The 22,787-nt window shown below is 37.3% G+C and overlaps 3 protein-coding genes across 7 annotated transcripts in view; 2 read left to right on the forward strand and 1 right to left on the reverse strand.

Moving 5' to 3' along the window:
- Positions 1-1,562, forward strand: part of pfkfb1 (6-phosphofructo-2-kinase/fructose-2,6-biphosphatase 1) — a 15,693-nt gene extending 14,131 nt beyond the window's left edge. For 3 of the 4 annotated variants that reach the window (XM_084099260.1, XM_084099262.1, XM_084099261.1), the window contains one exon: positions 25-1,490. In XM_084099260.1, coding sequence (XP_083955386.1) covers positions 25-84 — 60 coding nt within the window. In that variant the 3' untranslated portion in view covers positions 85-1,490. Of the gene's footprint in view, positions 1-24 lie in introns of all 4 variants that reach the window. The other variant, XM_084099259.1, reaches the window with a different exon arrangement.
- On the forward strand, positions 1,255-13,924 carry itih6 (inter-alpha-trypsin inhibitor heavy chain family member 6; the record flags this gene model as incomplete). 2 transcript variants are annotated; one of them, XM_084099257.1, is made up of 18 exons in its annotated part: positions 1,255-1,449; positions 2,763-2,798; positions 3,718-3,872; positions 6,519-6,629; positions 6,987-7,234; positions 7,331-7,500; positions 7,593-7,709; positions 7,796-7,967; positions 8,052-8,323; positions 8,814-10,029; positions 10,231-10,263; positions 11,148-11,165; positions 11,297-11,350; positions 11,450-11,470; positions 11,616-11,666; positions 11,785-11,898; positions 12,043-12,423; positions 12,526-13,924. In XM_084099257.1, 18 exons carry the CDS (start codon positions 1,345-1,347, stop codon positions 12,786-12,788), a joined length of 3,537 nt encoding a protein of 1,178 aa, XP_083955383.1. In that variant the 3' UTR covers positions 12,789-13,924. The 2 variants fall into 2 exon arrangements, with proteins under 2 accessions (XP_083955383.1, XP_083955384.1); XM_084099258.1 differs by having other exon boundaries at positions 1,345-1,449; positions 7,334-7,500.
- gdi1 (GDP dissociation inhibitor 1) lies at positions 13,548-21,652 on the reverse strand. Its single transcript, XM_084099264.1, has 11 exons — positions 21,373-21,652; positions 19,976-20,083; positions 19,563-19,662; positions 19,264-19,398; positions 18,765-18,963; positions 17,735-17,866; positions 17,552-17,651; positions 16,736-16,907; positions 16,380-16,524; positions 16,074-16,128; positions 13,548-15,706 (listed from the first exon to the last, which is right to left on the reverse strand). The coding sequence occupies exons 1-11, from the start codon at positions 21,415-21,417 to the stop codon at positions 15,554-15,556; spliced, it is 1,344 nt and encodes a 447-aa protein (XP_083955390.1). The 5' UTR covers positions 21,418-21,652; the 3' UTR covers positions 13,548-15,553.
- Between the last annotated feature and the right edge of the window lie 1,135 nt (positions 21,653-22,787).

A 22,787-nucleotide genomic window follows, 5' to 3' on the forward strand; every position in this document is an offset into this window, starting at 1 on the left:
AGGGATTTCTTGTTTGCATTCCAGAATGTGAATATCGCAAGAAAGACAGAAGAAGCACTCCGGACTGTACCTGAACATCTATAATCATAAAAAAAAACACACAATTAATCTACACATGTATAGATTGTGTAAATGGATAGCAAGGTTGGAGGAAGAATATAAAAAAGGACAAAAGCATGTATTTTCATTAAGATTATCAAGACTTGATTATGCACAGTTTGGTCCAAAAATCTGAGACCACATCTGGGAATGTTTTTTTTGTTGTATTTTTTTATATGAAAGCTAAAAGGAAGATACTATGAAATGTAGTTTTTCCCAACTCTTTAAATGAACTCTTTAAACTCCTTTAAATTATGATGATCATATATGCTGTTTTAAATTAGAAAATAAAAAAAAATAGTGCGTTTTCACTAGTGGTCTTGGACTTTTGAATCCTACTTTAGTTTTTCAAACTAAACTTTAAAAATCAAGTATTTTGGTATTTTGTTGATAAGATGGTGGCATAATGTTACAAGTTGAAATATATATCGCAACTAAAGAGTGAATTATTTTTACCTTTTCTTATTTTAAAATGTTTAGTTAGAAAACAGGTGAAATCCCTATAGTATGACTGAATGTAGCCTTTATTTTATTAATCTGGCTGTTTTAATACTGTTTTCAAAGAGCTGGTAATAATGCCCTTTTTATGCGTTCATTAAGTACAGTATTCAGAAGCTTGTTCAGTTAGTTACCAGTACCATGGACAGCAACCAAACAAATAAATCTATATTAGTCATCTAATATCTCACAAGAGCAGTCTCAAGACACTTTACTCCTCACACTTAATAATTTATTAGTATGTCCATGAGAGCCTCTCCAAAAGTGTATTCCAGCCTAACTGAGATTTCTATAGTAAAAATGCAGTTATCCAATTACATAAAATATAGCGACAGTACGTGGTTTGGAAAAATTATTTAACGGCTGGAGAGCTGGCAAACATTTTTAGAACTGTAGGCATTCACGGGTTAATGTTTTGTGGGTTTTTGTGCCCCCCAAAACCGTGGCGAAATTTCCAGCATGTACACGTGAAAAGAGCTACCCTTGAAACCCACAAATACCTGCGCATGATCGAAACACATTTGTCATTACACCCAAGGTATTTATTCAGTCTAAATGAGCATCCATCTCTCTCATGGCATTATCGTGGGTTCAGTATCATTTTTAGGATCTCTTTGGAAGGGAGGGGGCAATACTACCCCTTTTATAAACAACTGTGTGCAGTAAAATGTGAAGTCAGTGGAAGACCTTACGCACTCGTCTTACGAGCAAAACAGTGGTTTTGGTTTTCCCACATAAACTGAAAGCATGGATGTTAAATTGGATTTGACTGTCCACGCAGTTGTTTTCATCCTACTTACTGTTGTTTCTTTTGGATGTGGGCACGCGGGCGCGCACTCAGTCCCTCTCCAGGTATGTGTACTTGGTAATAAAACTATTATTCATATTTTTGCACTTGGTAGTTATTTTTCTCTTTGTTCTGTGACATTTCCCCTGAAAAGTAAAAGAGTAAAACGTGAAGTTTGTTTTGAGTGACCGATTCTATTTTGTGCTACACTGAAAGTGCTCCTCGTCACATAATTACGCGCGAAAACGTCTGAGGAATTTCGGTTCTAGTGGAATGTTATTTCATTCTATAAATAGAGTTTATTTACTTAAATAATAATTTTATTTTTTGCATCTAGATAATGTCTTACGAAATCAAACGAGAGGCAGGTAAATAAAATGTCTTTTGGAAATCATAATAGTCTAATTATTCCGAGCTGCAGGGTTTTCTAAAAGATGTAGTTTATATTTTGCGTTAGTTGTAATAAAGATTCCCTATGCGAAAAAAAACCCCAATTAGAATTCTGTATGAATGTTTTATGGATTAATTTCGAGTCAAATAAGGAAAGCAGAAAGATAAGGGAGGATATCATGAAGGTGTTGCCCTATGAATTTTCTGCATTCACATATTATGCAAATTCTTGCATTTATTTAACATAATTTTATGTCATGATTACTTAGCAGCTGTTTTATTAGGGTGAATTCAGGTTGATTGCAACACTTTTTCCTCAGTCATCTCAATGGCAAAAAGTGTCAACCTGAATTCACCCCTATTATAAAATGTGATGTAATATCTTCACAGTGGTTTCATTTAAAGTGTACTGGAAATTCATAGTAGCAGAGACACATTTTCTTTCCTATATTTAGCATTTTGTTTATATTTGCAGCAATCTCCAGGAGATGTGGTAATAAATTGGCACAGCAGGGAATTGTGTCTAAAGTTAACATGTAAAATCCTCCAGTGGCCTTGTGTGTACAGTATTTTAGTTCAATTTCCACCCCTTTCATGAATGACTTTGATTCAGTCTATTTCAATGTAAGATCAAGACCAAACCACTGGCATCTGAGAATACTGACAGCATTTCAAACTATTTCTTCATTTATGCCTCTGCCCTCAAAGGAAAATTTATGGTTGGTAATTTAAGTTAATCAAAGTTTACCAAGTTTAAATGGATACTTACAGCTAAGTTGCACTAAGGAATTAGTAAGAACAAACACAGATTTGTGGGTTTTTTGGGTCTTTATAACGCCCAGCTGGAAATAATTCTTCACTGAGAATACTTTTACGTGGCATACTTTTACTAAATACAGCTGTATACATTATACACTCTGGTCAAAAGATATCAAGAAAAAATCTATAAGCCTGACATGCTACTTGTATTTATTTATTTTTTGTTCAGAGACCGAGACGTCAGACCTCAGCAGCAAAACCAGCAGTAAGTATGACAGTAAAAGCTATATTTTTGTTTTGTACTAAACTGTAAATATTAAGATAAATGCCTCTGTTATTTTGTTTTACTTGGGTTTATTGTGAAATTCCATAAATCACCAAATAGTGTTCTAGCCTTTTGACCCATGAGTTCCTTTTCATTTTAGAAACCAAGAAACCAAATGTTTATTCCTGTAAAAATACACAAGAATGAGCTATAAGCAATATGACCAGAACAATCCAAATCTGTCACTGGACACAGAGTGCAAAGCGTTTAAAGTGTTTAAGTTTAATTAATTAATTTATTTATTTTTACAAGACATTCTGTAATCTTAAAATTGTACTTCCAGAAGCTCAAATTTCGGATATATTTTAGTCTTAACTGGTCTTCATTTGTATCATCTTGCTCTAATTATTTTAATACCTGATTGTGTCACAATCTTGCCTATAAATTTACAATTATATACAAAGCTTCTTGTAGCACTATGCTGTTGTATGCAGTGTTCAGATTGGCTTTTCTGTTGCCAGACCAATGTGGTCTGAATCAGGTTCAAGTAAACATCAAGATGTTCTGTATACTGAGCTCTGACATCAGTTCAAAAGCCCTGAGAAATCAACAGTAACACGCTAATCATACAAATTGTTTGATAAAGCAAGTCGTTTTAAAATTGGTGTCTTATGTCAGATAGCCCCGGTCAACTTTAAAATATTCATGTTCATGTGTACAGATAGCGGAAATTGGGGCTATTTGTCACACAGGAAAGAATGTCAATAAACTGAATCCGTGGGAATGTTTAATAGTTTTTTTTAATATCCAAGACTTTTGAAATAAAAGGTGTGACAACTAGCCCTGTTTTCCCCTACTTTGTGTATAATGTGACTTGGCATATTAATGTATCATGTTTTGGTCTTTGTTGTGCCCTTAGCTCAAGGTGACGGATTACCATGTGCGATGTTCTGTAGTGTCTCGCTATGCTGTAACCACAGTGGAGAGCACCGTGTGGAACCAGCTCAACATCACTAAGGAGGCGGCCTTTGAGGTGGATTTGTCCTCTTCTGCATTCATCTCCAACTTTACCATGTGAGTCACAAATTACACCACATTTCTTTCTGTTATTCTGGCTTTCAGATTGGTTTAAAAATCAGTGGATATTGCAATTAAATTGAGTATCACTTGGCTTAAGCTGGAAGTTTTCCCTGAATAGACACAGCAGGGTTGTACTTGTACTAATGATCTGTTCATGTGGAAAGAAGTGCTTTGTGACCAAAAGGGAAAATATTTTGATGCTCAGATCTGATTTACAGAAATAATTAAAAGATTACCACAGTTAAAAGTGAAAGTTCATAATTTACTCGACTTCCACATGTCATTTCAATAATGACTTCCTTTCTTCTGTTGAACACAGACAAAGACATTTTGCTCTTTTCCATGCAGTTACATGAATGGGAACTTGCAAGCTGTTAAAAAGGATACAAAAGCACCATGAAATTATCACAAAAATTACACATTATTTTTCAAGTCTTTTAAAGCCATACAATAGCTTGTGTGACAAATGCACTTATATTCGCATAAAAAATCCCAATATCCGGCCTCCTTGGCACATTCACGAGTGAACAGATTCTTTTAAGTTGGATTTTTTCAATGAATCAGCTGATGGCGGTTCTTGAGTTAAGATCTAACTTAAGTGTAAGATATCAAGTGACTGGCGACATAAAATTGGTCTGATTGATGTTTTATTAACAAAGTTCGGGAGGAGCACTTTCAGATAATTAACCTAATTAACATGGGAGGAGCTCATCCAGTCCACTCAGTAAGCATCAGGAGGTATATATACAGCAGACTTACCTCTGTTCTATGACAATTGTCCAGCATCCCTTCCACCACCACATTTCCTCACTTCTAACTATACCTATCCCAACCTGGGATGGAGTACTCTGGGTTCGGGCCAAATCCGAGCTTGGAGCCCTCCCCTCGGACAGTACGACAAATACGCATAACCTTTACGCTATTTAATTATATGTAAGTGTGAACTCGTGAAAAAAAGCTTTTGATGTCTTCTAAAGACTTGAAATATAGTCATATTGATATGATACAAGTGGTCCACAAAAATGATCATTCTGTTTCCATTGCACTCTCTTGTTGTTCCAAACCAGTAGAAGCTTCAAAAAGATCATCGTATGGTGTATGGTGTCGTATGGTGCTTTTGCATCCTTTTTTGTAGAGGACTTTTGTAATAAAACTTATATGAGAGACATTGTAAAGAATTCATATTTGCTCACCAGATATGAGTGAGTTATGTAAACCCCTTTTCCAAAAATGAATGCTAAATATAAATATATTCCCACAAATAAGGCTCCATAACAGCTTGATAAAGCACAAAGTGGCTGGATTTGGAAGCTGACATGGGTCAAAAGTAAAGAACGTTCAGGCCAGATGAATAGCAGGCTTTGTCAAGAAAACTCAGAGAGCTAATAGAGAAAATGACGAGCACTGGCTCTGTTCACTCTCTCTTTTACCCAGCAGAGTTTACCAAGGCACATGGCCAAAGTACACACGCTCACACATTTACGTGTACATAAATACACGCACATGCATGAAGAATGCACACATGTATCCATCAACAAAGCAGGGTTTCAAGTTTCAATGTACATTACAGATGTATACACATGCTGAAGGTATCACACTCTTTTGTACGAACAAAAACAGACAGGCACTTCCACCAGGCTCTGTACTTTTTAAAATAGCTGCAGCAAATGTGTTTCTTTAGAGCAGTAGTGTTTGTTAAACTGTGACTGAGAGCTCTGTTCACAGTGTCACATGCACAGTGATCCCAGACCTCTCAGTGCCACACATACATACAGGCGCCTCATTTTCCACTGTGCCTTAAACTGTCCATTCACCCTGCTCTTATTCAAACAAGCTCTTTTTCAAGGCTGTTGGTTTATTTTGGTTGGTTCTTGTTGATTTTTATTTAAATATATTTGCTGACCCTACGTTAGTATTTTCTCTCCTTGACCCTCATGTAAAGACACAAAGAGAGTATGGATCGCTTCGTGTGGGCGTTTATGCAGGAGAAATGCTCCTGCTCTGAGAGCTGAGGGGATCGGAATGGCTATGACTGAGGGAAATGACATTTTCTAGCTATGTCACTAGCTGTTTGGTTTGACAGCCTGTTTCTGCATTTTTTGTGAAAGAAAGTTTAAAATAAGGAATACAGTCAGTGTGAGTGTGAGATCGCAATTATGATATGACAGTGATATAGTCACTGTTGTGAGATGTAGTCACATTTTGAGATGGTCGCAATTGCCTATCACAAAGGTGAGATATAAGATCATAATGTGAGCAAATGTAAGATATAAGTCACAGCAATGAGGAAAAAGTCATAATTGCAAGAATGAAGACGCAATATTTATATTGTCACAATTATGATAAAATTACATTTTCAGATATAGTCACAAATGCAATAGATAATCACACCTATGCAAATAAAGTCACAACTTTGAGATATGAAGTCACATTGTGAGTCAAATAAATTAAAATAATGAGAAACTGCTTTTTTGAGAAACTCTGAGGTATGTTTTAAATTTGATGTTTGATCCAGTGAAAATTGGTTTTGCCATCAACCAACAGCATATTACAACTATATGAACTAGACTGGCCTGTATGATCTTTATCAAACAAAATATTTATGCTTTCTGCACTGATTTGTCTTTTGTTTATTCCTAGCACCTCAAATGGTAAGGTGTATGTGGCTCAGGTGAAGAGGAGAACTGATGCCAGGAAGATCTATGATACCGCTAAGAAGCAGGGGAAAACTGCGGGACTTGTTGCTACAAAGTCAGTCCAAAATCTGTTAAATACCTTCTCCACTGGGACTTGCTTTTGGCAGAATCCCAGTGTGCAGGCATTTACTAAAAAATGCAATAGGTCACATTTCATTTACTTTTCGGGTTTGCCCCTACAGACATGCTGTTTTAGAAATGGATGTGTTGAGAAAATCTCTCAAATTGTTCTTATACAGTTGTTGCAGATGTTTTAAACTATAGATCTTTTTTTGTTGGATCATCCTTAAAGTAAATGGAAATCAAAATCATTTATTTGGAGGAAGAGTTATCTCAGGACACAAGGACAAACACTTTATTTATATTTTCCATGAAGAACTGGAATCTGATTAACTTATATTGTATTCCAAAGGGAACGCGAGATAGAGAAGTTCCGTGTAGCAGTTAACGTGCCTCCTGGGACTCGCGTGTCCTTCTCACTGTCTTATGAGGAGCTGTTATCACGACGGCTTGGCCGATATGAGCTCTCTCTGGGTCTACGACCTGGTCAACCCGTGCAGAACATCTCCTTGGATGTCAGCATATCAGAGAGGACTGGCATCAGCTTCATCAGAGCTCTGCCACTACGAACTAGCCGACTGCTCACAAACAGTGTTCAAGGTACTGTTAAAGAAAGCACTTTTGTGACGTCAACCCAATGCTTCAGACCAACAAATCTCAAAGATATGGTTTCTCTGCTTCTCACTGCTCTTTTAGCAGATGCAGAACCTCCTCCTTCAACTAAGGTCGAGCAGAATCCTCACTGCGCACATGTGCATTACACTCCCACCGTACAGCAACAGAGGAACATCTCTCCCAGCGGTCTCAATGCAGACTTCGTCATTCAGTATGACGTGGAGCTCAAAGACCCCATGGGGGACATCCAGGTCTTCACACTAACCTACTTGATTGTTGGTATCAGAATAGCAGTAGTCTCCATGTAGCATCATGATGTTGTTATTTGTTTTTTTTTCTCCAGGTGGATGATGGCTACTTTGTTCACTACTTTGCACCTCGAGGACTTCCTGTAGTTCCTAAAGATGTCATCTTTGTCATTGACATCAGCGGCTCAATGATTGGCACAAAAATTAAACAGGTACCACCTCAGCCACCTCAAAACCACAACTTGTCAAGAATGAGATGAAGAACACTGATGTATTTCTCCATTGTGTTTTATATCAGACTAAGGCAGCCATGACCACCATACTGAGTGACCTGCGTGAAGGAGATTACTTCAATCTCATCACTTTCTCTGATAAGGTCTACATCTGGAAGAAAGGACGCACTGTGCGGGCCACACGGCAGAATGTGCGGGATGCCAAGGAATTTGTCAGGAAGATAATCGCAGAGGGCTGTAAGTGTTTTCTTTGACAGCTACAGAGAAGATTTTGTAGTGCAGGAAATACTGTAATGAACTCTCTTTTTTTCTTTAAACTAGGGACAAACATCAATTCAGCTCTACTGTCTGCGGCCCAGCTGCTAAACCCTTCTTTGCCCAATGGTAAAGTGCCTTCATCTCACCGTGTCCCCATGATCATCTTTCTGACTGATGGAGAAGCCACTATTGGGGAGACAGAACCAGATGCGATTCTACGTAATGCACAAAATGCTTTGGGTTTAGCTTCGTTATTTGGCCTGGCCTTTGGAGATGATGCTGATTTTCCAATGTTGAGAAGGCTGGCATTGGAGAATCGGGGTGTGGCTCGGATGGTAATTTTCTTTTAAAGTACAAGTTGACCTATACACAACAGTGTTATTACATCTTTAAACTTAAAAATGCATAATGCTTGATGAGGTCATATTATTCAACGACAGATTTTTTAATGAAACAATTGAATGAATGATTCAATGACTCATTTATAAAGCTAGTCACTTATTTTGTTCCTAAATGTATTTTTTTTATATAAATGAATCAGTTAACCAAATGCTTCAGTGAGTGACTAATCATTGAAAGATTAACTAAAAATCCCCAGTATGTCTGGAACGCGCAAACACAGAAAAGCAGATTGATACTAACAGTGAAAATCTGTGTTTTTGGACTCTGTATCATCACTCTTGAAATGGTTTTAAGCCAATCAAAATAAAATGATTTATAATAACATTAATAATAAGAAGAATAGTTTATTTGAATAATTTATAGTAAATTATATGTGAATTAAATTATAATAGTTCATATTTTAATTTATTTGTTGTCTTTCAGGTATATGAGGACGATGATGCAGCTGTCCAGTTGAAAGGTTTCTATGATGAAGTCGCCAGTCCTCTGCTTTCAGATATCCAGCTGTCCTATCTAGATGATCAGGCGTACGATATCACTCGCTCTCTGTTCCCCAACTACTTCCAGGGCTCTGAATTGGTAGTCACGGGACGACTTAAACCAGGTGTGCGGGATCTAAAGGTCACACTGACAGCAAACGATTCAAAGCAGAAAGTGAAAGTGGAGAATGAGCTACCACTGGCCAAAGCAGTTGTAAATGGCACAGAAGCATCTCTGGGCTGTGCAAAGGCACTGGATGGCATTCCTAGCTTTGTGAATCGGCTCTGGGCTTATTTTACAATCAAAGAGTTGCTGCTGGCTAAAATGAACACCTCGGATTTGACCACACAGCGCCTTCTTGTAGATAAAGCCACCAATCTTTCACTAAAGTACAATTTTGTAACACCAGTCACTTCATTGGTTGTGATCAAACCGGAAATTGATGAACCAGAACCTACGGTTAGCTCTTCTGTTGTGGCTACTACCAGCAAGACTTCAACTAGTACCATGGCAGGTTCTACAAATGTGATGAATCAGACCTCTCACACTGCACCTAAAATATCTTCCACATCTGCAATGGGAACCAAAAAATCCAGCCTTTTCTCACCTCCAAAAACAAGCAAACTTCCTGTCACCAAATCTGTACAAGCACATCCACCACCCTCAGGGCTTCACACCACAGGTCGACCGCCTAACACCTCTGTCTCCCTTGACAAAACAATCCCTCCTCCATCACCAAAGAAGACCACTACAGGACCACTTAAGACCACCACTACCCCACTTTCCACCAAGCCGTCTTCCTCTCCTCCCAGCTCCATCAAAACCACACAAGCCTTGGCTAGGATTTCAAACAGACCTCCCAGTATGACGAAAACCACTTCTTCCTCTCCACCAGTCAAAAGCACAACACTAGTCACCTTAGTCAAGACTGCACAATCTGTGGTGAAAGACTCTTCATCAGACATTGAGAATTCTTCTACCTCAGGACTCACAACGCTTCAGCAGGGCCAACAGACATTGACCTCCATAGCATCTACATCAGATGCTAATTCAGACATTCATGTTGAACTGGAAGTGGCCACACTGATGTCTCCTACTTTTCTGCCTATGCCAGGAATGACAGATGCACCAAAGTTGTGGGAAGCCTCTCGTTTTCTGGGTGAGTTCCTTCTTAAGAGCAGAAGCTGACATTTATAGCCACAGTGTTACAGATATTTGGTAGTTTTGTTTGAATGGAATTTAGAAATTTCATTGAATGTCACATACACTTCAAATGAATAACCAAAGTGCCTCTGCCTTTGCCAATTAATTTAATGGTCTCTTTTTGGACCTCTATTATCCATCTTTCTCTGTCCATCAGATGTGTCTTCGTCCATCCAGATTCAGAGGAAAGGTAATAAAATCCATTTTTTTCCTTCTGCTTTTTCATCAAAGTGTTTGTGTTTAAAGTGCCCCTGCATGCTTTTTTGAAAATTACCTTTCATGCAGTGTGTAATATAGCTGTTTGTGAAGGTAATAGCTCTGCAAAGAAAGAATCCATTATATACTGCTGAATCGAGTTGTCAGCAATTCCAGTCTACTTTCTCTTACATACCTATGTAACAATGTAACAAATTTGCATAATGCCAGCTTATGGTCATTGGCCACATGCTCTGTAAGCAGTAGACCAATCACAACAGACTGGGCCATCTGACCAGTGAGAGCAGAATAGGCTCACGGAAAGGCGGAGCTTAGAGAGACTGAATCTTCAAACTAACCATTTTCAGACTCTTTGAGAAATGTGGTGATGTGCAATGTATATTATGAGAAAATGGATGCATGCAAACCTATTGTAGGAGCCATCGAATCAATATTAGAAAATAAATGTTAAATTTGTCTTTTATTTAACTGTAATATGATAATTTGATTATAACTGTCACATCTTGCGCACTTTATACTTATGAAAAAACACACAAAAACTACACCTGGGACTAATTAAACTCAATGATAATAATGGCGGAACCTTAACACCTTTTTACCTTGTTTACTTTAGTCAAACTTCTTCAGGTACTGGAGTGATGCACAGTGACTGATGGGTATATTTCGCTCTTCACGTCATTGTATCAATGTTCCCCGTTTCCCTATGCCATTCGCAGTGCCCTTTGAACTGAACATTCACATTAGGTCATAAAGCCGAGTATAGTATGTAAAATGCATAAATAACAGTATGTAAAAATGACAATAACATTATGTTAATGTTGTAACTTCTGATCATGTGTTTCTTGATCTTTCACACAGATATTGAACTTGTTAAAGGTAAGCAATATGTTTTCAACTACAAAGTGGTAAATCAGTATGGCACTAATACAAAATATAAAATAATAAATAACTGCCTAAACATGAATGAAATTAAACCAAAGCTGCATCATCATGCTGTTATTTTGCAGATTATGATACACCACATGACTCTGACTATGACTACAACATCCATTATGATTCATGTGAGTTTAAAACATTACAAATCTTTGCTCAATCTATTTTTTTACGCTACTAGGGATTATTTTAATGTCCGTTTTTGGATTTGTTCATTATTCTTTCAGATTCAGATGCTGAGGTTGCTGGTAAGCACTTCATCTATAATTTCACAACCTGCTTTACTGTATATGGAATAATAAATCTTTATAAACGTGGTGTAACTACATTATTAACGTTTTAAATGCTTTTAGCAGAAGCAGCACATTTTATGCGTCTTAATTGTTTCAACAGACCCAGACAACCCATCCAGTTTAAGTTCAGTTAGAGTCTTCTCCTCATCAGGTATGACTCCAGGACAGAATATTTCATGAAATGCTTCATGTTCCTTCTTCCTTTAGCCATTTTGCGCAACATAGAAGGGATTCACTAACATACTTAAGTGTTTTTTTGTCTCTGAAAGTGGATGGAGACCCACATTTTGTTGTTCAGCTCCCAAAGCTGCATCAGAACTTGTGTTTTACCATTGATGGCAAGGCTGATGATGTACTACGGCTTCTTGAGGACCCAGACAAAGGTGGTTTTATGAATTTTACATCCAACATATAGCTTGAATGTCTTTATGGAAACTAAACATGATTAAATTAAATGAGATGCTATTTAGACATTCTTTTAACATAATGAATGTCTCTAATTCCTGTTTTATGACTTATACCATTAGGAATGATTGTGGATGGGCATTTAATAATGGCTCCTTCTAAGGAGGGGATGGAGAATCGTACTCGTACATTCTTCGACAGGATTTCTATCACTGCTGCCAAAGGTGCCGTTATGATCACATTAACGCTGGACTCAGTGGTAGTGGAGGCAGAAGGGAAGGAAATCGAGACGCTGCCTACCAATCAGAGAGGATCTGTGGAGCGACACAGTTTGAGAATCACGGTTGAAGAGCACCACAGCTGTTGGATTGAGCTCGGAGTTGGTGTGCAGTTCTTAATTCTCTTCCATCGTTACAACCATCCCAAATACTTTCAAATGGAGCACCTGGGCTTCTATATTGCTGATGGAAAGGGTCTCTCTCACCTCACTCAAGGGCTGTTGGGTAGGTAACACAGCATTTTGTTTTTTAATCTTATTTAGTGAGATGTCAAATGGATTTTCCCATATCTGATGACCTTATTTGGGTGTTTTCTTCCACTTCCAGGCCAATTTCAACATACCCATATAGAGGTCAAAAAGGTAACAGATCAAACTGGTTTTCATCATGCACAAACAAATAAGAACACTTCGCTGGCCATGGGCTGGATAATGAAAGGAGATGAGCACTTTCCTGTCACTCTACAAGACAAGAATCTGAAGGACTCATCCAGGAAGCGTCACTCAGCTCAATGTTGGGTAGTGCCGGAGGTGGATGTAGAGAGACTTCTGGGCCAGTCCTACGAGAGCTATGTTGTGGATCACCAATAGATAACCCTCATACCATATTTCTACATCTACAGAATAACAAAAGGTATAGAAAAGACACTGGAACTTGAATCTTGTGCTATTAGACTATTACTTGTGCTAAAACATCTGATCGGGAATAAAACAGAGACTACGAATACACACAACTATGATGAATTGAAAGATGCTTTCAAAGCATTGATTGGTCCAAATATTTGCATTTGAACATAATGGTACACTACCTTTCAAAAGTTTGGGGTCAGTAAAATTTTATTTATTTTTTCTTAAAAAAATGAACATGTTTATTCTGCAAAGATGCATTCAACAAAAAATGTTACAAAAAACATAATGTTCTATTCATCAAAGAATCCTGAAAAAAATTTAGTAGCACAACTGACACTGATGTTTCTTGCGCATCAAATCAGCATATTAAAATGATTTCTGAAGGATCTTGTGACACTAAAGACTGCAGTAATGATGCTGAAAATCTTACCAACCCCAAACCTTTGAATGGTTGTGTATATCAGTGCCTTTTTATCATGAAAGTAACCATTTCAAATTTAATAAAAGTATTAAATGTTAGCCTTGGGATGAGATTATTGCACAATGATCAAATATTTTTTCTAAGCTTCCAGTTAGTTTGCATAAATATGTGTATATATGCATCCATTTAAAATAATATAACGAGAGAGAGAATTGTGATTTTAAAAATATTTTTACATTAGTAATGAGTGTCCTGTAAGGAAAAGTAAATCCTCATATGTGCAAATAATCAAACATAACCAAAGAAAGATTTGTTTTATTCATATTTATTTTTGTTGCACAAGACTGCTCAAACACGAGATGAAATTCACAACTTAAAATCGTCGAGTTTGTGTGTCAGTTTTTTTTAAAGATGTTTAGTTGTTTCAACATTGAAAATGAAAGACAAAATGAAAATAAATACAGTACAAAACAGTTAATCCAAACATATGCAACAATATGCTGGAGAGGTGCAAAAGATAACAAATATAGCAATGCAGCGTAATTCTATTTAATTCCAGTTATCAATAATTCACAATCTAATTTGTGCACTAAGGAAGAGAGTTCAAGACCTGTATGCTTCTATGTGTATCTATAAGGCCATAAGTGACTTTGGCCCAATAAAATTCAGGAATGTTAAAAAACTGTCACACTCCTTATTTTCCATTAAAAATAAAAAGGGAAAAAAACTACCGTCAGAGGCTTTTTTCAGCAAAGGCGAATATGGAAAACAACATGACAATGCTTGTAAATTCTACACTGAAAGCTGTACAGTGAGAATTCAAACAGCACACCATGATCATCTGGTCCAGACTAGCGTCTACTATAACTATTCATGGCAATTCAACTCATTTTGAAACAAAAACGAGCATGATTAGAGATATACCGCAAGTAATGGTGAAAATGACCAGTCAGTTTGTCTTGTGGTTTCAAATAGCCAAGTGTAAATGCAGACACTACATGTGTCAATCACTGATAAAATGGAAGAGAAATCAAAGATGCAGTGGAAAGCTTAACAGTACACAGGGAGATCCATAGTGTTCATCACAATCGAAAGTTAAAGTATGAATGTAGTATTTAGTAGACTGGAGTCAGACTGGTTAACAAAACGGGATATGGCTACTATCAATAACAAAAGATCTGATTCTCATTAAATTCACATTATCATTTACTTCTGCAGCTGTGGAAGTGAAAATCGCTTCCACATTCTTAAGACTCATTTCCCGTGACAAACTAAATGATCGACTTGTTATGCATTTTCGCACACATTTGCATTCGATAACATCGGTTTTCACTACAAACAAAATGAATGCAGGAGGATGAGGAATGTAGAAATTGTGAGGCCATACAATGTTTTTAACATTGTAATGTTAGTTACAAGTTAATGGCTTACAATTCACTTCTATACTGCATATTATACATCTCATTTAATTTAGTTGAATATCCACCAATAATAATAAAAAAAGAATTAAATAACTTAAAAGACCAATGAGTTGTAGAGCAGAAGGATCAGGAATAGGAAATGTAGTGATATGAGAGTGTCAGTTCAGTTTTTGATTGCTAGATGTGGCAAAGTCAGATTTCATTTCGTACAACCTTACATACTATCAATATCATATTACATCCTTTGTCCAGGTGTCAAAATGTAGTGTTTAATGGTGAGCGTTTAATAATCTTACTATACTTTTGTCAGTGACACTTTCCTAAAGAACAGGAAGGCTGCTGTTCACATGAAGCTGTTAAATGTCAAAGTGACGACAGTATGCTATCTAACAGTCTGAGGACTGTTGGGGATACATCACGAAAGTGGATGAGAAAATGTTTGAAATCTCCTTCAATATTTGAGGAATCGTTCACATGTATGGGCTTCAGTCAAAGACGATATTCAGAGAACAAAAAGACACGTGTTTCACTTCAACAGGATATTTTGCGCAAACGATGCATACTGCTTATGTAAGAATCTAAAGTAGCATGTCGGTGTGAGCCCACTTTGTAGTGCAGAGTTGTGGAATGTGAGCGATAGAGCGTTTGTGTGTCTGTGTGCTGTAATAGTATCTGAACAGAGACACCGAAGGGGTGTGGAGACAATGAGCAAAGAGCACTCTGGGAAAGATAAGGCTGGTTGAAAGAGATTTACAACGTCGTTGCATTGTCGATTCTGTTCTGCGCGACCTCTGAACCCAGCCCAGTAAATCCCGTTCAGCCCGCCCCATCTCTGCCCTCCATCTGAACATTGCCTCTCCACTCCTCTGTCACTTCTCCACCCCTCACTGCTCGTCCTCGCCGAAGACGTCGTTCTGTTTACGCTTCATGTTCTCAAAGTCGAAGTCACTGCCTGTCATCCGCTTGTAGATGTCCTTGATGTCGTTACAAGTTGTTTCAAAATGAGTGGTGGCATCGTAGGACCGGGATGCAAATATCTGGAGAAACGACATCAAAACTGGTTATATTTCTGACTGATGCCAAGAAGTGCACAAGAGTTTAAACAAGAAATGACTGTAAAGCCAGTTTTGTTACTGTTATCTAAAACTATTCAATTCGTTTTCATTAACTGAAATAAAATAAAATATATTTTATGAAAAAACTTGGAAATGTTTTCTTGGAAACTAACTGAAATGAAATAGATTTAAGTTGATTTAAGATTATTATTATTATTTAAAATTTAAGTACTAAAATGACTAAAACTTAAATTAAAACAAAATTTTTCGTTCAAAACATAGTATTTATTCACTTTCATTTTTATAATAGTATATAAAGAATATTAAAATAACACAGCGTGAAGCTGACCTGACTGTCTGTCCCATCATCTGTGGGTTCATACATGTCACTGATGGCCACAAACCTGTAAAAATGACAAAATAATAATACAAAAAATCTTTGCATTTAATGTGAGCAGTGAGGAGTGTTTTTAAAACTAACGTTATTTGATATTAACTTTTATAAAAAGATATATCCTATAATTTACAAAACTGTATAAAAGCAATATCACACTTGCAGTTGTGCTGTGGAACTGAATATTAGTGCTTAAGTTATTAATGTTGTTTGTTTGTTTTTTTACTATAAAACAGAGTATAGAAAGCAAAGTAAACTGACTTTTGGTCAATGGGCTCGATGAGTTCCAGAGCAGGTTCGATTTCAGCTTCAGGATCAGAGGTTTCCACAGTGGTGCTTACGATGGCAATGTATTTCCCCTGAGCCGCCACGTTATGGGCGTAGGAGATCATGCAAACATAGATATCTACATGCAAATAACAACAAAATCAGCATGAGCTTTTCATGACATACTTCAGCAGCATTTTGAAATGAAAGTAAGCAGCACCCTCTAGCGGTGTCTGCACAGTAGTGCATACCTGAAAGCATATACATCTTGGTTTATCCTGCAAATCATTCTCTGCAAATATTCCCATTTTATACAAATACCACAAGAATCAACAAGTGCTGTCACTAACCTGATTTGCGGTTAACCTGGTTCTGAGGGATGATGATCTGGCAGGAATTGGCATCATTAGTGTTTTTAATGGGATGGCTGAGGACGCAGATGACCCGGATCACCTGGCCTACTTTGTGCACACGGTCTGCGATGTAGCTTGGGTCACAGATGAGCTGTTTGCATCGGGCAACCTTGGAAAAGAAAATTCAAACATAAATTCTGTCTCAAACTTTTCCAAAGAAAATCCTCGTATTGTCACTTTGTAATAATAAATTATTGTATTTTATTTTATTTTTTTCAATAAAAGAAGTTTGATATATCCAAGTTGGCCGCACACGTCCTGAAAGGTGAAGCCAAAACATTTTTGATCGCCCCCTAGTGGCTGGCTGCAGTATAGGTCATAAACTCCGCCCTCTCCATGTAAACGACTGGCACATGAGACAAACTTAAAAACAAAAATTGCACTTCAAATACATTTTTTTTCTCCCAAAGTTGTTTTTTTGTCATTTTAGGTAGTTCTTATGACGCTGATATATGTTGAAATGTTTGTTTTAGTTAGTTATTTGATGCTATAAAAATGAGATGTAGCGTCATGATTGACAGCTTTGCTTGCGATTGAGTCTGCGGGAGTTTGGGCGGGACCTTGATACCGCGGCTCCACCTCACGATCGCTACGGCACAGACTCTGGCTCCAAATGATGTCATCAGCACAAGATGGCAGCTGCCATTTCTGGGACATTTTGGCTTTATTTTTCTACAGTGGAAGGAAGTGAAGACATGTCGTCTTTACAGTTTATGGTCATATCCCACTTCAAAAACAAAACAAAAAAAGTACCTCTCCTTCTGATTTCACGCCCACCACATGTCCTCCCTCCATCACTATCTCATCCACTGGTTTGTTCAGCATGTATGTTCCTCCATAAATAGCACTTAACCTGTAAGTTCAAAACATAAGCCCTTCACAGTGACACTCAACATGATTACTTGAGAATGATTGGGTGTGGGAGGGGCGACTAACCTAGCAAACCCCTGAGGCAGCTCCCCCAATCCGTACAGGGGGTACAGGTAGGGGCTCTTTCCGTAACGTGCCAGAGATTCACTGTAGAGTTTGATCCTATTGATGGTCTCCAGACACGGCTGCTCCAGGTAACTAGGAGGAATTCAATTCAATACATTTATCATCAAAGCAAAATAATTCATTGTTATTGGTTGACATTAAGGCAAGACACAACAGGTGAATAGATAGATAACACCTTACTTCCCCTGTTGCTTAATCACAGTAGTACTGTTTAGTATTAGAAATATTTTTTGGTTGACATTAGAGTTACAGGTTTTTACAGAGGGGATTTTTGATTTATCTTTTTAATCACTCTATAAATCAGAAAACACTGTAATCACCATCACTGCGCCCGATATCGCGTACTGTCTGAGTAGGTACTACATTTGAATTTACTGCGCAACCATTAAAGAAGTATGTTCTATATAGTATGAATGAAATTCAGACATTACTGTCATGTGACCTACCAGCTTCAGTTACTTTGATTCACTTCCATTCATAAATCTCCTCCAGTGGCCTCATGGGATAGTATAATGTCCATCGAATGACACTTCAGAATCTTACTGTAAGTAGTAGCTCATCCGGGGACTTTTAGTATAATACTATTAAGTAGGGAAGTTTTAAAAGAATGTATGTGTGTGTGTGTGTGTTGTAATATAACTCTCCTGCCAGGCTGTTGTTGAAAATAAGAACTTGTTCTTAAGTTACTTGCCTGGTTAAATAAAGGTTAATAATAATAATTAGATTTCAGACACAGCGCATGTTTTAAGGAATTAAATGTTAAATAAATCAGGCAAATTATATAAGACCCCTCTCTAAAAACCTTTCAGAATATAGATAGGAATACAAACGGCCTTTAAAAGATCTGTTATTAAAATCTTCTGAAGTGTAGTAAAAAACTATGTAAAATGCCTGTAGCGTGTTGCCTTAAATAATATGTTTTATAAGACTCTTACACACTATGAGGTTTTGTAACACTGGCGACACTTACTCATCTGTCCTGTAGAGGGCCAGGGCATGTCCCGTGAAGTCTACGACGTCCTGTCCTAAGTCAAACTTCTTGTACACTTCTCCCATTGTTGTGAGTTTGGGATCGACACCCTCAAAGGTCTTGGGGTCGTTCTCATCAAAGTTGGCCACAAAAACTAGGAACTTCCGGAAACGTCTCTTCTCAAACATTCCCATTAGGTCTAAGCAACACATGTTTTGTGTCATCTATACAAGTCTGCATTTTTATTATCAAAAATAATTCTTGATTTATTACTACAATCAATATGCTAAACTGTAAAAAAAAATATTTGAAGTTATAAATAAAGGATTATTGGAGTACGTTTGACAAGAAAATACTATTTCAGTCTTTCTACCACAGAATTTCACTTCAATTCAGTGTGTTACTTGCCGTTTCTTTTGTAATTATTTATTAATTTACAAGTAATATCTGAGTAAAAACAAATTCTACACCATTTTTGTCCCAGGGTAGCTGTACTTACTTGAAGCCAGTGCCTCTGTCTCAGTAGAGGGCACTTTGTAGATTTTTCCCCCTTTATACACGAAGCTTCCCTCAACCACTTTGAAGTCAAGATATCTGGTCACTTCAGTGTATAGAAGCATCTTAACTAACTGACCTTAAGGAAGATAACAATGACAAAATGTGATTTTTCATCATTATTCAGAAAGTTGTTACAGAAAAATGACAGAATTCCATGAATTAAGGGGCAACAATCTAATCCCAAAACATGTTTCGAACAATATTCTCACACCGACAATTATGCTACTTAAGTATTTTTACCATTGGCCATTAAGAATTTAGGAATAAGGTCCACATTCCAGTCTCTTCCCCGGCCCATTGACTCTGGGGGGCTGTCTGAAATCCCAAATCTCTTATAGAGCTGAGAAAAAAAATGCATGTAAAATGTGAGTGCATGCATAAAAAACAAGGATAAATGCAACATTTAAATATCATATGATAATATTTTTGAAGAGGATGTCCATTAATAGATTTTTTTTAAATAAGTACGTTATTAATTTTTCATATATATTTAAAATTAATATAAATCTTCCTATTAACATAGAATATTAATTTATGTAAAAATACACCGATTTTTAATGTACTTTTATTCTTCGACAAAACAATCATAGTTATTAATGTGTGTAAAATCAAGCAGACTGAGTATGAAATGAATGACTGTGAAACATCCTCACCTCCTCCAGGGGTGTGATAGAGGAACTTTCACCACCGTAGTATGGATTTCTGTCCATATGCAAAACTTTCTTCCCATTCACGGACATGATCCCAGAGAGAATACATTCCTACACAAATAAACATCATTCAGTTGAAATAATTTGTGATGGATTTATATATATATATATATATTATTCTATTCATCTGCTGAGATGGCCGCAGCAGGTATCTAGCCTTGACTTCCGCGTTGAACACTGGGATGCGAGTCACCCCACCCAACTAGTGATGGAAAGTCCGAGTCATTTCCGCGAATCGGTTCCTGTGAACAGCTCTCGCTGTAATGAAGCGGTTCGAAAACCGAATTCTTCTGATTCGTTTACGTCATTCTGACATGATCCTAGCGGGGCCAATTTCGTGAAATTAGATTATTGTAATTATGAGAGTTCCAGTTCAGTTTGTTCCAGCGTGAAAAACTATTTAGAACCTAAATACGATTGATATTTACATAAAACAATACTATAATTTGTTTACATCTTGGCTAAAAAAGTTTTAAATCCAATTGTTTGTGTGCTAAAACTATCATATAATCAAGTCGTAAACATATTTCCAGTACGTATTTTAAAAAAATATCGGCTATTAATGATTCGGTAACTGAGGAACCCCTCGGGTAGATTCATTGAAAAGATTCGACTCAAAAGGACCGAATCGGACATCGCTACACCCATCCAAGCCGCAGCCCAGATCAGCCACGATCCTCCATGAGGAAAATAGAGAAACGTAAAACAAATTTCGTTCTTTTTATTATTAGAAATGCTGCTTTTTGCACATATTTATCCAATATCAAGTTCTCGTATCTTTTCAATTGGGCCCTTTAAAATATATCAATAACAAAAAAAATCCACTTAACCCTGTCCAAAACGGATGAATTGCAAGCAACATATGAACTAACATCAGTTAAGCACAATACAGCTTCGTCGCGGCGTTGGCGACCCGTAAAAGGCGAAATATATGCAATAAACATATTTTCCCCTCTTTCGACGCACGAGCAAACGGGATACCTGATGCCACTCCTTAGAACCAGACACTGAGACGAGAATCAGTCATTACTTTTTAATCACCGCTGTCATGTCAATGATGCAGCCTCAATGGCTTTGAAAATTCGGGGGAAGATATAATTGGGAAGGATTGCACTTGTATACAGGTAGAAATTACGAGAAATGCTGGCTCACCACACACACATATAGTATACAGTACTGGTCCAAAGGATGCGTCAGCAATAGGCCCTCGGGTTCAATCTAACGCAAAGCATCTATTCCTACAGTCACATCTCTGATAACAGCATAAGCACACGAGCACCAATCGACAATATCTTCATCTGTTTCATATGAGTCATCAGTGACCTGAATGCGTTACTCACTGTGAGTCCGGTGCCCAATACGATAACATCATATTCCTCATCCATGTTGTATTACAGTGGATCTCCCTTCTTTTGCCAAATTTCCGCTGCAAAAAAAATCTGCAAAACGGTGTTGATGCAATGAAATATTTATGCAGAACCAGTCTGTTGTCCTATTACCGACAGTAAAACGAACTCTTTGCAAACGGTTATCGCTCGAATGATTTGATACGTATCACAATTGTTCACTGACTGTGGTGCGAGTCGCGACCGGCGAGAACAACCAAAGATGGCCCTGACCGCAGCACGAGCTCCAGCGGTGCGGAGACGTTCGCGAAATAATATAGTGCACCTCCCAAAACGGAGATGATCACTGTTGTTCTGAATGTCATCAACCCAGAATTACAAATCAGCCACAAATACAAGTGCTTCAAAAAAATATTAGCGATAATTCACATCCCGGGTAGTCTTAAATTATTTCATTTTCATTTCCCCATCCTACAGCTGAATGGCACAGGGCGCAGTCACATCATCAGATATCCTTCCGCCAACAACACTGAGGATGAAGATTTTCTTAATAACGCGTGAATTAAAGTGCTGATGATAAAAATGAGAGCTGTTTAGTGCTCAGGAAACGCAAGTATTGTTCTAAATTAATGCTCATAGTAATAAGTGATCCGTTAAGATAAGCTTGATTAAAATGCAAGCATATTTGACAGAGGCTGTCAAAATTTCAGCCCAATAAAGTGGTCCTGAAAGTACAGTGTCGTCCTATTGCACTCCTGGTGAAAAATAGCGAGGGCCGACCAAGATTGATTTCTACAGTAAAAGGGATTGTGCAGGTAGAATAACTTTATGATAAATAATACAAAGAGAACCTTTTTGATAAATAAATAGTTTACAATGTGGTCAACCTTTTTTTTTTTTTTTTTTTTTTACAGTCCATGGGTAAACCTAACAATTTATTTTACAATGTTATCAGAGAAAGAGAGCACTGCAACTTCTCTTTCTGAGGATAGATAGATAGATAGATAGATAGATAGATAGATGGATGGATGGATGGATGGTTGGACGGACGGACGGACGGATGGATTGGATATAGATAGATAGATAGATAGATAGATAGATAGATAGATAGATAGATAGATAGATAGATAGATAGATAGACGGACGGACGGACGGACGAATTGGATAGATAGATAGATAGATAGATAGATAGATAGATAGATAGATAGATAGATAGATAGATAGATAGATAGATAGATAGATAGACAGACGGACGGACGGACGGACGGACGGGCGGACTGGATAGATAGATAGATAGATAGATAGATAGATAGATGGATGGATGGATGGATGGATGGATGGATGGATGGATGGACGGACGGACGGATGGATTGGATAGATAGATAGATAGATAGATAGATAGATAGATA

This window comes from Abramis brama (assembly GCF_963993115.1).
Source record: "Abramis brama genome assembly, chromosome: 22".
Lineage (NCBI taxonomy): Eukaryota > Metazoa > Chordata > Actinopteri > Cypriniformes > Leuciscidae > Abramis > Abramis brama.

Bases quoted from the DNA above. Each gene is read 5' to 3' on its own strand.
- gdi1 (XM_084099264.1), bottom strand. From the start codon at position 21,417: ATGGATGAGGAATATGATGTTATCGTATTGGGCACCGGACTCACA. The intron at 17,652-17,734 runs GTTAGTCGCCCC...TTGAACTTACAG, and splicing joins CTGCCTCAGGGGTTTGCTAG to GTTAAGTGCTATTTATGGAG. The intron at 16,525-16,735 runs GTTAGTGACAGC...ATTTGCATGTAG, and splicing joins CCAGGTTAACCGCAAATCAG to ATATCTATGTTTGCATGATC.